Raw genomic sequence first — 16,562 nt, 5'->3', positions numbered from 1 at the left:
ACTTGGATGATGAAGTGTAGTAGGTGGGTTACTAAGTTTGCAAATGACAGGAAGGTTGGTGGTGGTGTGAACAGTGCAGAAGGTTGTCATAGGTTACAATGGGATATTGACAGAATGCAGAGCTGTGCTGAGAAGTGGGGATCGGGATCAATCCAGAAAAGTGTGAAGTGATACACTTTGAAGGTTGAACTTGAAGGCAGAGTACAGGATTAATGGAGGCACTCTTAGCAGTGTGGAGTAACAGAGGGATCTTGGAGTCCACGTTCATAGATATCTCAAAGTTGCAGCGCAAGTTGACAGGGCGGTAAGAAGGCATACGGTGTGTTGGCCTTCATTATTCAGGTGACTGAGCTCAAGACCCTCGAGGTAATGTTACAGCTCTATAAAATTCTGGTTAGAACATAATAGGAATATTATATTCCATTCCGGTCATTACATTATAGGAAGAATGTGGAAGATTTCGAGAGGGTACAGAGGAGATTAATCAGAATGCTGCCTGGATCGGAGAGTATGACTTATGAGGAAATATTGAGCAAGCTAGGGTTTTTCTCTTTGGAGTGAAGGAGGATGAGAAGAGACTTGATAAAGGTGTATAAGATGATGAGGCATTGGTAGAGTGGATCATCAGCATCTTCTTCCTCAAGTGCAATGGCTAATACAAGAGGAAATACTCTTAAGGTGACTGGAGAAAAGTATAGGGGGGATGTCAGAGGTATTTTTTTAATGCTGAGATTGGTAAATGTATTGAATGCACTGCCTGGGGTGGTGATAAAGGCAGATACATTGGGGATTTTAAGAGAGTCTTAGATAGGCACATGGATGAATGAGGGTCATGTAGGAGAGAAGGGTTAGATTGACCTTGGAGTAAGTTAAAAGGTCAGCACACCATCATGGGCTGTTCTCGTCTATATTCTATATTCAATCCATGGTCATGGCATTGTTGCTTCCAGGAAAAAATCTGTAGTATCCTAAAGAGCCTATAAGTGATATCAGTCAGTCTAAAACTCACAACTGTATTGCTCTTCTTTTAAAGCAAAATTGAAAGAAGCAAGCTCAGGTTTGGCATCTGCACATTCAGCTGGGTGTATTGAAGGGTGATGATAATTTCAATAATAAGAACTAAACTCTTCTATATACATAAAATGGTCTCATAATTATTTAATAAAATTAATAAAAACTTGGTAATTTCTATTTTTACCTTTAAGTGCTTTTTTTCCTTGAGTTTATTAACCTTCTCCATTTGTGCTAAGTAGCCATCCGAGTTACAGCATTTCATTGATGGTCCCATTTTTTTGTTTGGTCTTGCGTCCAGTTCAGAATCACTCTCTGCCATGGGATAAATGGAAGGAAAAACCACATGGGAGTCAGGGTGTGTGTGAGCCAGATGTGGTGTATCCTTATAAATGTTCTTCATTTGCTGAATGAGTTGCGTGCTTGTAGACTGAACCAAATTCTGCTGATGTGAAGGCAGAAAGGGAAGTGCAGGGAACCTTGGGAAAAAACAGAAAGGAAATTCAACTACTTTCATTCATCTGAATGTTACTAGCCTACATCATTGTTGTACAAACAGGAATTATTTGGTGAAAATTCTAATCATTCAGGGTAGACTTATGGATGTAGTCCTCATTCCCTGCAATGGCATGGAACAGAATACAAGGAAATAGGAGCATGGGTAGTTCACCCAGCCCCCCAAACCTGCCCTAGCATTCAGTATGATCATGCTGATTTACCTCAGGCCTTAACACCTGTTCTGTGATAGTTACCTACTGACATCAATTGCACTTTCTTTCAAAAAATTATCTACCTTTACTCCAATGATATTCCCTCCACAAGCCTCCAGGGTTGTAAATTCCAGTGCTCACTCTGTGAGAGGTGTAAATGCAACTAAGTTTTAAATGAGTGCTCGTCCTATTTTGTAACTGTATCTCCTCATTCATGACTCTCCCACTAATGGAACATCTTAACATCTACCCTGTTCTGTCCCCTTAGGGTCTGATGTTTCAATGAAATCACTTAATGTTCTTCTAAATTCCATAAGTAAAGATCCATTAGCCTCCCATTATAGCACAATCTTCTCAGCCCAAGAATTAGCTTGACAAATCACCTTTGGAGTATTTCCAATGTATCCTTTCTTAAATAAAGGATTAAAACTGTGCACAGTATTCCAGGTGCGATCTCGCCAATATATGCTAACTCTTTGTGATCCATACACAAAAACACTGAGATGCTCTTTACGTAACTCATTTGCAATCTCTCTTCATTAAGATTATAGTCTGCCCTCTTTTTGAAATGTGTGACCTGACACTTTCCCATATTAAACTCCATTTGCCAAGTTTTGAGCCATTCACTCAACCTATCCTTTTGCAGAAGCATATGCCCTTGTCAAAACATACCATTCGACATACATTTGTATCATCAATGAACACAAATTTCTTACATTCTTCCCTCTATTTCAGGTTATTATAACACAGTCATGTCATCTGAACATGCATCAAGAATGGCAAGTTGAAAGATAGTAAATTCCTTGTTTATTTACTTTTCCATATAAATTTCATGAGAGAATTTTATTCCACATCTCATACTTTTATGTAGAGACTTGTGAGTTCTTTAAGAACAAATTTCATTTATCCATATAGCCGTAACTTGGGGGTCGCATGTAATAAGTAATAGAGGCCAAGACTGATCCTTGGGGCCCTCCACTTGTTATATTCTTGCAGCATGAAAAACTCATTTATTCTTAATCTCTTATTTAATAACCAGTATTCAAGTCAAGCTAAAAATCAATCCCCCTATCTCATGAGTTGTTATCTTTCGTACCAGCCTTTAATATGGAATCTTGTCAGACGTCTTTTGGAAATCCAAAGTACCCATCTACATGTTCAAAATCCATCTATAAGTTCCCATCTATTAATTCTGCTTGTTACAGGGATAAACAAGAGTCAGAAAGTCAATGTGGCACAATGGTACTCATGTATAAAACCTGCTGATATACATGGACACACAATCTTGATTTTAAGATCACTCTTTATCCATTATACGAATGGAAGCTGAATCTTATATAGATGTTACATTGTAGAGGATACAACACTGGTATAGAAGCAGCAGACTCTGCCATTCTAATTTAACACTGAACAAAAATTCCTTCAGTAGACATGTGTAGCAAGGGTAATTTTCATGTTAGGCACAGATGCTGGTAAAATATTTCAGATTACTTCCATTGTTTTTTAAATAAATTATTAATGTGTTTAGTTGTAAAAATTTTAATTTGTGTTTAATGCTCCTCAGTTCTACAAATGACATATTTGAAAACAATATTAAACGTAGCAAATTGATTACACGAAGCCAAACATTTTTAATTTTTAGAGTATTCATCTTAAACTATCTATATCCTGTTAAAAAAGCGTTGATATCTTCATTGCAATATGAAATTCCATTTGCATCAAGTATATAGGATTATTTAGCTTTGGAGTATAAAGGAAAACATTGGATTTCAGGAAACTGTTGGAGAGCTTTACATTACAAAATGTCAAATTTCTCTTCTACTGTGGCCAAAATGATAACATGTAGTTTAGTAAAGAGGAATTTACACTATAAATTACCTAGAAACAACAGATTATTCTAATTTATCAAAATACCAATTTAACCTCATCACCCATGGCTTTCATTTTGAGTCGGAAAGCCACAGATGAATTTCTCAATCAACTTCACTTTTCAGGCCCATCATTGAATACCCACTATGACAGGGCATGAAAACATTCTTTTCAGTCCTGATTGCTGAATAGGAGCCATCTGGCAGATGAAAACTAAGTGTCAGCAAGTTAAAGTAACAATTGTTAAGTACACTCAAACTTGCTCAGGGCTTACAATGTACAGTACATTAAAAAAAAAATAACTCTTTCATCTGATTTTCCTGATGTTTTTTTTAAATATGAGAGAAACCATTCTACTCAGTAATTGGAAAACTAATTAAAATGTTAGTTATAATAAATAAATAAATAAAATTAATGTAACTTATATAAATCTTTTTGAAATGAATGAGATTTAAGTATATCATTAATGTTTTTATGAGGTTAAAGTATTAACTTTCGGGGCACCATAGTAGCATTGCAGTTAGCACAATGTTATTGCAACTTAGGGCATCAGAGTTCGGAGTTCAATTCCTGCATCCTCTGTAAGAAGTTTGCATGTCCTTCCTGTGAGTGCATGGGTTTCTTCCAGGTTCTCCGGTTTCCTCTCACATTCCAAAGACGCATCAGTTAGTAGATTAATTGGCCATTGTAAATTGCCCTATGATTAGGCTAGGATTAAATAGGTGAGTTTTTAGGCAATGCAGCTTGTTGAGCCAGAAGGGCCTGTTCCATGCTGTACCTCTAAATAAATAAATACATAGATAATCAAATAAATAATAAATAAATAAACTTTGCTTAAAAAGAAGCCATGTAATTTTGAGATAACCAGACAAAGTAATCAACTACAGTATCTAGCAAGAAGTAGAGAGACAAATTCTGTACCAAATGAGTTGAAAACACATATTATTACTACTTCTTGTTTCTTCAGTTTGCAAGGTCTGCTAAGAAAAGCCAGTTCACTCAAGCCACTGTTATTGCAACAATGCAGAAACTGATAATCTCCATTGTGACCAATGGTTCAGTGGTTTTAGATGGATAAATCATGGAGCAGTCATCTTTAGTGGCACCAGTCACTCAGTGATCTGTGCAATGGTCTGAATCAAATAGCACTTGTAGCTGCCAGCTTTACATGCCTTCAGCAAATACCAATCACATTGATGAGATGTTGTAGTAAATATGAAGAGCTGTATATTGAATGTCAACATATGCTCTTTAATGCTGATTTGTACTAGGAACTGGGGGAACTAGAAGGCAGGAAATTAATTAATTGCTACATTGAGAGACTGCCCATCTCCAAGCAGTGGTTGGAGGACAGTGAAATTACTGACAGTAAAATCCATATTCCTTTCGTAAAACTGAAGTACTGCCGATCGCCAGGAGAAATGTACTAAACGAACTTAATATTTCCAGTGACTAAGGTTCTCCAATTGTCAAAAAGGAGAAGAATCACAATTTTTTCCCCACATTATTCCCGGACAACATGATTGCATACAGATATACAGTAACTCTCCTTATCTATCCTATCACCAAATAATAGCTTGCATTTTTATAGCAATTTTGCAGTAAAATGTCAACAAAGTACTTAAGCAATCAAATTTTGATGTCAATATGTTCCAGGATATTTAGGTATAGGGCCACAGCTGAGGCAAATTTATAGGTTTTAAGGAGACTCTTAAATGGGCAGGAGGTGGGTAGAGAAGCAGAGAGGTTAACTTCAAGAGTTTGAAGAATGAAGCAAACAATGGTATGGCTGCTAATGGACAATCATTTACAGCTGGGAATGTGCAACAGCAAGGAAATGGAGGAATACACACATCATTTTCTGAAGCAGGTGAGGAGGAGATGAGGACATGGTGGGATCTGATAATAAATCTGATTCTTCAGCAAGGAAAAAGATTTTGTTTGATCACATAGACTGAATGCAGTCTATTAGCACTGAAATGTTTAACCTATTTGGAAACATCAATATCAACTTAACGAACAAAATCTAAGCACGAAGCATTGAAGTCACTGCAGGTATTTTGTCGTTTGACCTTGCAGATTTACATCATTGTTTTCCCCAAGAACCACTGGTAGATTTGAATTCCTTTATGCCAACTTGTTATATACTTTAGAAACAGATTACTGGCAAACGGAATTGCACATTTATCTGAAGAAGCCAGCACCATGTTTTCTAACATCAAAAGAAGTGAGACATAAATTGATTCCTTGATGTACTTAAGCATTGCATATGATGTTTAGTCTTCAGCAATACTGAGGAAATGTGTTGATAGCAATACTGTTTTCTGATGTTTGTCCACTTATTTTTCTTTTCGACTCTCCCAACTTGATAAATCACAATTTTCTTGATGGATACATTCCAAAGCATCCTTTTTTTCACTTTGGCAACATGCCTCATTAACCTTAAAAGGATCATATATACACAGAACAAATGAATAGATATTCTTCATTGGACATTAAAAGACTCTTTGAAAAACTGTAATACATCTTTCAAAATCTCTCACAATAACAAAACTTTTCACATACGGGTTTTAGTTAACAGAAATATGATTTCATTTTACAGATGTTGATCCCATCAAAATTTACTGAAATTTTAAAAGCCAGTGTTATTTTCTGCTTACCCTAAACTCCCGTATTCCTTTCCAAAAGCGTTGTGATCTTCTCTCATCACTTTTTCCTGATTCACTGAGTAAGGCATCGGATTTGATCGAGGTTGATTGTAAAGACCTGGCACTAATGTTCTAGCATATGCAGCTTTGTGATATTTCGGAGAGAGCATTAGATCATGATGAGTCTGTGCATGGAGTACTTCGAAAGGACTTTGTGCATTATACATGAGTTGACACTGCCCATTTTCTGGTGCATTCAAAGTTGTTAAAAATTTTGATCTACCAGAGCTGCATTGGTGTGAATTGTGTATAGTCCCTTGAGCGTCCTGAAAATATGGGAGAGGATGTTGGGGCTGCAGTGCATTATAAACTTTGTGGCTTTTGTAATAAGAAGAGTCTTGGCTCATTGGATGATGTGCTGGTACTAGTCTAACAGTCGTTTGTGTGGTATCACTAGTTATAGCTGGGATAAAATCTGAAGAAGTATTTAAATGAATGTTGAGATTCACTGTTGGCTGAAGGTTGGGAATAAAAGCAGGACCAACTTGACTGTGTAATGGTGACGCAAATGTATGGTCACTGCAAGGGATTAATGGAACACTGTCATCATCTCTATGAACTATTAGCAAATCAGAAGTATTTTTAGTCTGATGAGCCCCTGCATCTTCAACATGTCGCAACTTCTCTTCCTGCTGGGTTTTCTGTGCATGCTGTTTAGTTGAAAACTTATCAGGTGGTCGTGGAGGTTTCTCTCTCACTATATTCATCAATCCATTTTTCTTAGCAGATAATTGCTTTGTCTTACAGTTCTGAAAAAATATCATAGCATAAAAATACAAAATATCAATACCAAAATATTGTGGGTAATTTCCATTTGTCCATTTGCTGCTTGATAAACGAACAATCTGCGATTAAAGGTGCTTTGGTAGTACCAATTGTTCCCAGTTTCAGCCAGAAGCAAACTTTTGTTATGTCTGCAAATGGGGGATCAGTTCATGTTAAATGAACAAATGTGCAAATCAAGGTCCTTTTTGTTGGTTGTTAGATGCTGTTTCTAACCTTCACATACAAAGAGGAAGACAACATGTAACAAATGCTCAACCCTGTTGTATCAGGTGCTCCGTGACATAACTTGAGATTATTGAGGCTGTAGGCCTCTCAATAAACAGGTCAGAAGTCTTTCACTTATTTGCTTGCCATGGACAACTACCACATTCTTCTCAGAATATTCAGATACCTTGCTGATTAGCCGATACATAAACCTTTTGAGGTCTCTTTAGAGGATTAGTCATCATGAATAAGCCTCTCGTTATCTAAAAACTGGGCATTTAAATTAGCTGCTCTGAGACTCATGGGTTTATCGGCTCTACTTGAAAGTTGCACTTTGCATCAGAAATTTGAAATCATACAATACAATTAGTGATAAATTCTAAGGGAGAACTCATCATTGGGAGGTAAGAAAAGCCATCATATGATGAAGCACAATACTGCATCAGAATGCAGAAAGAGAAAGGAATATTAATTAGTGGCCATCCAACATAACTGAGGGTATTACATTTTGAATATATATCTTTTCCTTTAAGGCAGTGTTAGTGACTTGTTTATGCTGAAGTGATGACTTACTTGAAGGCCAATTTAACTACTAATTTACCACAACAACCATGAGTCAAATTACTTCTTGCACAATATTATTTTGTGCTATCACATACTGATGGATTTGCACCTCTGACTGTCAACCTGGTGAGCTTCTGATATGTAAGAACGTAAGACAAAAAGAAGCAGGATTTGACCATTCTGTCCTTCACAGCTATTACCCATTTAATAACTTCATGGCTAATCCTTTACAGCAGTGGCACTTACCCCCAGTAATTGCAACTTTGTTTATTACTCTAGTATTCAAATATCTATTAAAACATTTAGTGACTGAGTCTCTATGGTCCCTTCTGCAGACAATTCCAAAAATTCACTATTGTCTAGGACCTAGTTGAAGAAGCTTTTACTCATCTTAACTGTGAATGGCAGACACCTTATTTTGAAATTGGGACACTTGGTTCTAGATCCCCAGCCATGGAAAACATCATCTCTACCTCTCCCCTGTGAAGTCTTTTAAGAATTTTGTATATTTTAAGAATGTCACGACTCATTTGTCTAAACTGAAGAGATTATTGGAGGATATTGCACAATAATAAAATTAAAAAATGATTATGTCAGGAATTAATCTAGTGAATGTTTGTTGCATTTTTGTTATAATAATGACAGGAAATCTCCACATTACAGCTGTTTGAGTAATGGAAATTTATCTTTTCAAGATTCACAAACTACAATCCAAAATCTGGACTAAGCATATTAGCCCTCATGGAATTTATGTGAGAAAAAGTAAATAAATCAAAACAGTTTTTTAAAACTTAAATTCCTTGATACATGTACATTTGACAAACTTCCTATATGGGAAATCACAGCATAGACCATTTCTCGGAATGTAACCCTCTTATAACGTGAGGTTTGCCTGTATGTCATTTCTTAGGTAGGGACACCAGATTTAGAAACGTAGAAAATAGGTGCAGGAGTAGACCATTCGGCCCTTCGAGCCTGCACCACCATTCAGTATGATCATGGCTGATCATCCAACTCAGAACCCTGTACCAGCCTTCCCTCCATACCCCCTGATCCTTTTAGCCACAAGGGCCATATCAAACTCCCTCTTAAATATAGCCAATGAACAGGCCTCAACTGTTTCCTGTGGCAGAGAATTCCACAGATTCACCACTCTCTGTGTGAAGAAGTTTTTCCTCATCTCGGTCCTAAAAGTCTTCCCCTTTATCCTCAAGCTATGACCCCTCATTCTGGACTTCCCCAACATCAGGAACAATCTTCCTGCATCCAGCCTGTCCAATCCCTTTAGGATTTTATACGTTTCAATAAGATCCCCCCTCAAACTTCTAAATTCCAACGAATATAAGCCTAGTCAATCCAGTCTTTCATCATATGAAAGTCCTGCCATCCCAGGAATCAATCTGGTGAACCTTCTTTGTACTCCCTCTATGGCAAGGATGTCTTTCCTCAGATTAGGGCACCAAAACTGCACACAATACTCCAGGCGTGGTCTCACCAAGGCCTTGTACAACTGCAGTAGTACCTCCCTGCTCCTGTACTCGAATCCTCTTGCTATGAATGCCAGCATACCATTCGCCTTTTTCACCGCCTGCTGTATCTGCATGCCCACTTTCAATGACTGGTGTATAATGACACCCAGGTCTCGTTGCACCTCCCCTTTTCCTAATCGGCCACCATTCAAATAATAATCTTTTTTCCTGTTTTTGCCACCAAAGTGGATATCCTCACATTTATCCACATTAAATTGCATCTGCCATGAATTTGCCCACTCACCTAACCTATCCAAGTCACCCTGCATCCTCTTAGCATCCTCCTTACAGCTAACACTGCCGCCCAGCTTCGTGTCATCCGCAAACTTTGAGATGCTGCATTTAATTCCCTCATCTAAGTCATTAATATATATTGTAAACAACTGGGGTCCCAGCACTGAGCCTTGTGGTACCCCACTAGTCACTGCCTGCCATTCTGAAAAGGTCCCGATTATTCCCACTCTTTGCTTCCTGTCTGCCAACCAATTCTCTAGCCACATCAATACCTTACCCCCAATACCGTGTGCTTTAAGTTTGCACACTGATCTCCTGTGTGGGACCTTGTCAAAAGCCTTTTGAAAATCCAAATATACCACATCCACCGGTTCTCCCCTATCCACTCTACTAGTTACATCCTCAAAAAATTCCATGAGGTTCGTCAGACATGATTTTCCTTTCACAAATCCATGCTGACTTTGTCCGATGATTTCACTGCTTTCCAAATGTGCTGTTATCACATCTTTGATAACTGACTCTAGCATTTTCCCCACCACCGATGTTAGGCTAACCGGTCTATAATTCCCCGGTTTCTCTCTCCCTCCTTTTTTAAAAAGTGGGGTTACATTAGCCACCCTCCAATCCTCAGGAACTAGTCCAGAACCTAAAGAGTTTTGAAAAATTATCACTAATGCATCCAGTATTTCTTGGGCTATTTCCTTAAGCACTCTGGGATGCAGACCATCTGGCCCTGGGGATTTATCTGCCTTCAATCCCTTCAATTTACCTAACACCACTTCCCTACTAACATGTATTTCGCTCAGTTCCTCCATCTCACTGGACCCTCTGTCCCCTACTATTTCCGGAAGATTATTTATGTCCTCCTTAGTGAAGACAGAACCAAAGTAGTTATTCAACTGGTCTGCCATGTCCTTGCTCCCCATAATCAATTCACCTGTTTCTGTCTGTCGGGGACCTACATTTGCCTTAACCAATCTTTTTCTTTTCACATATCTATAAAAGCTTTTACAGTCAGTTTTTATGTTCCCTGCCGGTTTTCTCTCATAATCTTTTTTCCCTTTCCTAATTAAGCCCTTTGTCCTCCTCTGCTGGACTCTGAATTTCTCCCAGTCCTCAGGTGAGCCACTTTTTCTGGCTAATTTGTATGCTTCTTCTTTGGAATTGATACTATCCCTAATTTCCCTTGTCAGCCACGGGTGCATTACCTCCCCTGATTTATTCTTTTGCCAAACTGGGATGAACAATTGTTGTAGTTCATCCATGCAATCTTTAAATGCTTGCCATTGCATATCCACCGTCAACCCTTTAAGTGTCATTTGCCAGTCTATCTTAGCTAATTCACGTCTCATACCTTCAAAGTTACCCTTCTTTAAGTTCAGAACCTTTGTTTCTGAATTAACTCTGTCACTCTCCATCTTAATGAAGAATTCCACCATATTATGGTCACTCTTACCCAAGGGGCCTCTCACGACAAGATTGCTAATTAACCCTTCCTCATTGCTCAATACCCAGTCTAGAATAGCCTTCTCTCTAGTTGGTTCCTCGACATGTTGGTTCAAAAAACCATCCCGCATACATTCCAAGAAATCCTCTTCCTCAGCACCCTTACCAATTTCGTTCACCCAATCTATATGTAGATTGAAGTCACCCATTATAACTGCTGTTCCTTTATTGCATGCATTTCTAATTTCCTGTTTAATACCATCCTCAACCTCACTACTACTGTTAGGTGGCCTGCACACAACTCCCACCAGCGTTTTCTGCCCCTTAGTGTTATGCAGCTTTACCCATATCGACTCCACATCCTCCCGGCTAATGTCCTTCCTTTCTATTACGTTAATCTCCTCTCTAACCAGCAATGCAACCCCACCTCCTTTTCTTTCAAGTCTATCCCTCCTGAATATTGAATATCCCTGACTGTTGAGCTCCCATCCTTGGTCACCCTGGAGCCATGTCTCTGTGATCCCAACTATATCATAATCATTAATAACAATCTGCACTTTTAATTCATCCACCTTGTTAAGAATGCTCCTTGCATTGACACACAAAGCCTCAGACTTGCTTTTACAACACTCTTAGCCCTTATACAATTATGTTGAAAAGTGGCCCTTTTTGATTTTTGCCCTGGATTTGCCGGCCTACCACTTTTACTTTTCACCTTACTACTTCTTGCTTCTACCCTCATTTTACACCCCTCTGTCTCTCTGCACTTGTCCCCATTCCCCTGTTGTGAACTAACCTCTTCTCTCCTAGTCTCTTTAATTTGATTCCCACCCCACAACCATTCTAGTTTAATGTCACCTCAGTAGCCCTCGCAAATCTCCCCGCCAAGCTATTGGTCCCCCTAGGATTCAAGTGTAACCCGTCCTTTTTGTACAGGTCACACCTGCACCAAAAGAGGTCCCAATGATCCAAAAACTTGAATCCCTGCCCCCTGCTCCAATCCCTCAGCCACGCATTTATCCTCCACCTCATTGCATTCCTACTCTCACTGTTGCGTGGCCTACCTTTGCGGTCCTTTTTCTCAACTCCCTTCCTAACTCCCTATATTCTCCTTTCAGGACCTCTTCCCTTTTCCTACCTATGTCATTGGTACCTATATGTACCACGATCTCTGGCTCCTCACCCTCCCACTTCAGGATATCTTGGACGCGATCAGAAATATCCCGGACCCTGGCACCAGGGAGGCAAACTACCATCCAGGTCTCTGGACTGCGTCCACAGAATCGCCTATCTGACCCCCTTACTATCGAGTCCCCTATTACAACTGCCCTCCTCTTCCTTTCCCTACCCTTCTGAGCTACAGGGCTGGACTCTGTGCCAGAGGCATGGCCACTGTCGCTTCCCCCAGGTAAGCTGTCCCCCCCAACAGTACTCAAACAGGAGTACCTATTGTTAAGGGGCACAGCCACTGGGGTACTCTCTATTACCTGACTCTTCCCCTTCCCCCTCCTAACAGTGACCCACTTGTCTGCCTCCCGTGGCCCTGGTGTGACCACCTGCCTGTAACTCCTCTCTATCAACTCCTCACTCTCCCTGACCAGACAAAGATCATCGAGCTGCAGCTCCAGTTCCCTAACACGGTCCCTTAGGAGCTGCATCTCGGCGCACCTGGCGCAGATGTGGACGTCTGGGAGGCTTTGTACACAACAGTTTAGGTGCAATCTCAACAGAGCCTGAAATCCATGCTTTTATCATTCTATTAAAATCCTTTTACATTGAAGGCCAACACAGAATTTGCCTTTCTATTTTTAAGATGGATCCCAACTTATTCAATTGAAAGCCATCGCAATGGAACAGTTTTTTTTCTGCAGCACTGCTGCAGATGCCTCAATAATTGAAATCCATTTTTCCCACCTCAATCTCTGAGTCATGCATTCAAATCCCTGATCTCACTGACCCCAAGTTTGTGTTTTTAATTATGTCCATGCAGTTAGAGCAGCAAAAGGACTGTTGGTTTATCGGAACTAGTAAGAAATAATTGGACAAATAGTTATCAAGCTGCTCCATTTTGAAAGAGCTATTTGGTTTACTCTCTAGAGGCTGTCCTTCTTTGCTGAAGAATAAGCAGGGTGAGAGGAGAGTTGAATCTTAGGTCAGTGAGTATTCATTGTTCTGCAGCTTAAAAATGGAAAGCCACAGGAATACAGAACATGCAAAAGGACTGTTGGTTTATCGGAACTAGTAAGAAATAATTGGACAAATAGTTATCAAGCTGCTCCATTTTGAAAGAGCTATTTGGTTTACTCTCTAGAGGCTGTCCTTCTTTGCTGAAGAATAAGCAGGGTGAGAGGAGAGTTGAATCTTAGGTCAGTGAGTATTCATTGTTCTGCAGCTTAAAAATGGAAAGCCACAGGAATACAGAACATCATATTCTTCTTAGGACCAGAGCTGACAGTTGGTAAAAGGCCCAAGTTAACACCCCTTTTAAACTGTACTCAAGCACATCTACCAATTATTAAGTCACTATGTGTTGTAATCTGCCCTGTATTCTATTTGTGACGACTAGCAATTATTAGAGCTATGCTCAAAATATCACATTAAATTTGCAGCTCATTAATTTCTGACATTAATGACCCATTTAATCATTATATTATAAATGACACTGGTCAAAATAAGTGTATTAAATAGTAAGAACTTGTAAATAATCCAACTAACCTGTAATCTCTGTGCCCTTTGCATCCACTTCATTTTAGTACTGTTCTCCTGACCATCCACAGTATTTTGCTTCGATTCCTCAATGGTCATGGTCTTGGAACTTTTCGTTATGGATACCTATAAACATAAACAATTGGTTTGAAAATACAAAAAAAACTACGTATTATTAAAATCAGATTATCTAATTATATTTAAACATGGTCATTTCAATGTAAAAAAGGCATCCGTTAGTCTTGCGAGACCATGGATCTGCGCCTGGAAAGTCTTCACTCTCCAGGGCGCAGGCCTGGGCAAGGTTGTATGGAAGGCAGCCAGTTGCCCATGCTGCAAGTCTCCCCTCTCCACAACACCGATGTTGTCCAAGGGAAGGGCAAGGGCCGGTACAGCTTGGCACCAGTGTCGTCGCAGAGCACTGTGCGGTTAAGTGCCTTGCTCAAGGACACAACACGCTGCCTTGGCTGGGGCTCGAACTCATCACCTTCAGGTTGCTAGTCGAGTGCCTTAACCACTTGGCCATGTGCCCACCTTTCAATGTAAATTATTTATCAAATTTGTTGTCCTACCTCGGTATTTTTCCTATAAGAGTCCTCAATAAGACTTACGGTGTCAAAGAAAACGTAAAAAGTCTGTGTATACAGTATGTACAGTTCTATAGTGTCATGCTCAGCATATCCCTTTCCAAATTTTCGGGCTCCAACATAAAAACCATCTTGATACAGGTTAGTAATGTAGGGTAAGTACTGAATTTTAGAGGTTCAAAGTTACAGATTCATTTATTATCACAGTATGTATCCATATACAACTTTGAGATTCGTCTTCGCCACACAACAAAGAAAGAACATGAAAATCATTCAGAAAGAAACATCAACCCCCCAACCCTGCATAAAAAAGAACGGCATCCCAAACATCAACCCCCAAACCCCTCTCCCCGCATATAAAACACAACACGAACATTGAGTCCCCTGGACCTTCCACCACCACACAAAACGCAACAAGGACATTAAGCCCCCCAACAAATCCCCTCCCCTGCAGAAAATACAACAACATCGACCCCCCCCAAACCCCCTCCCCCACACAAAATGCAACAAGAACATCGACCCCTCCAAACCCCCCCACACAAAATGCAACAAGAACATCGACCCCCAACCCCCCCCATACAAAAAGCTAACAAATGCAACAGAACAGCAACCCCAAACCCCCAACCCCTCACACAAGATGGAAAGAAATGGGAGAAAAACACAGAATATGAAAAAACATAAATCTGAAAATGTCCACAGCCCATAAATGCATTTACTCTCCAATCTGCCAAAAATCTACTTTAATGTCCTCCTTCCCTTGTCTTTGTCATATTTGCAATGCTATTTTTGCCTCCCAGTACATCTAACACTTTGTGCACTTCCACCATTTGCCACTACCAGGTGTCCACATAAGAGGGGTCTATAACATCCTTAAATGATGCCAATGGATGCTCACCTTTTCCACCCCTGGCTGTTGTTGGCTTGAACTGCTTATGTTCCGCAGCTTTGGTTATTTGCTTAATGTTCACTCAGTTTCCATTGTCTAAGATGGTCATCCACCCATTAGCCTGATGATGTAAGTCTCTCAACCTACTTTTATCAATGATCTGTTCCGCTATTTAAAAACAAGGTGCATAGTAATTCCTCCTCTCAGTGGATAAAGAACCTTTGGAATTGTCTGTCCCAGAAGGTGGTGAGTCATTGGAAATAATTTAAGTGGATATAGATAAATAATTGAAAGACCTAAGAATTGACGGCCATGGGAACTAGCACAGAAGAAGTGATGAGGCCAGCATAGATCATCCATGATCATAGTGAAAGACCTGAGGGGCCTGGTTGCCTACACCTGCTTCAGTTTTTCTCTGTCAATGTGTTCTTGCATTGGAAGGTTGCAGGGCATAATCATATTACATCATTATTCCAGGCCCCAATCACTCAAGCCATTTGCAAGCTGTTCTGTTCAACTTTATCCACCAACTGAGCTGACATAAACTTTGTAGCATGTAATTAGCACTTGTGACATACACCATCTTCTCCTGTTCTTTTCACCTTTGGCTCACATTTCCATCCTGAAACTTCTACATTTGATACACAACTACCTGCATTTTCCAATATCTCCAGTGTGATTGCAGTATTGAATCAATCTTCCTAGCCTCACCACTTTTTTCAAAGATTACCAATCGGTTTGTGATACCCTTGGAGTACAGTGGCACAATGGACTAATGATTCAGATGCCTGGGCTAACAATCCAGAGAACTAACTTCAAATTCCACTATGACAGCTGCAGATATTTTATGCAATAAATGCTTCAAAGTTTGGGAAAACATTAGTCTTAGTAACAATGACTAGAAATATGACAAGATTGTGGCAAAATTCTTTTTAATTCACTTCTGTAGTTGCATAGCTGATGGCTAAACTTCTACCAAGTAATTGGAAAAGAAATCAACTTTACATGAAAACAGGTAATTGTGAAAAGAGCAACAGGTTAAACACAATGATCCCAAAACAGTGTACAAATATCCACAGTTAATGGTTAAAAGCTAAGGCAATTGATAACTGATTTCTAGATGACTGTTCTACAGTATTAATTGACTAATCCGAGAATTGTACAATAGAAGCTGAAACTAGAAGCAATCTGTGACATTTAGACCATGAGGCAGTACTACTCTCAACCTTAGAGGTTTCTCTCCAAGTCAAATATTGTCCTAAAATGGAAATACTGTATACCACAATCCTTTAATTGTCACTGGTCTAACACTGAGGCAGATG

At 39.5% G+C, this 16,562-nt stretch overlaps 1 protein-coding gene across 2 annotated transcripts in view; it reads right to left on the bottom strand.

Annotated features, from left to right (window-relative positions):
- Window positions 1–16,562, bottom strand: part of jhy (junctional cadherin complex regulator) — an 84,968-nt gene that overhangs the window by 21,941 nt on the left and 46,465 nt on the right. For both annotated transcript variants that reach the window (XM_072238347.1, XM_072238348.1), the window contains 3 exons: window positions 13,777–13,893; window positions 6,251–7,047; window positions 1,199–1,490 (listed from right to left, as the gene is read on the bottom strand). In XM_072238347.1, the coding sequence (XP_072094448.1) occupies window positions 1,199–1,490; window positions 6,251–7,047; window positions 13,777–13,893 (1,206 nt within the window). The remainder of the gene's footprint in view (window positions 1–1,198; window positions 1,491–6,250; window positions 7,048–13,776; window positions 13,894–16,562) is intronic.

The sequence above is a fragment of the Mobula birostris genome, chromosome 20 (assembly GCF_030028105.1).
Source record: "Mobula birostris isolate sMobBir1 chromosome 20, sMobBir1.hap1, whole genome shotgun sequence".
NCBI classification, from domain to species: Eukaryota; Metazoa; Chordata; class Chondrichthyes; order Myliobatiformes; family Myliobatidae; genus Mobula; species Mobula birostris.
This window is presented reverse-complemented; position numbering and strand designations above follow the sequence as displayed.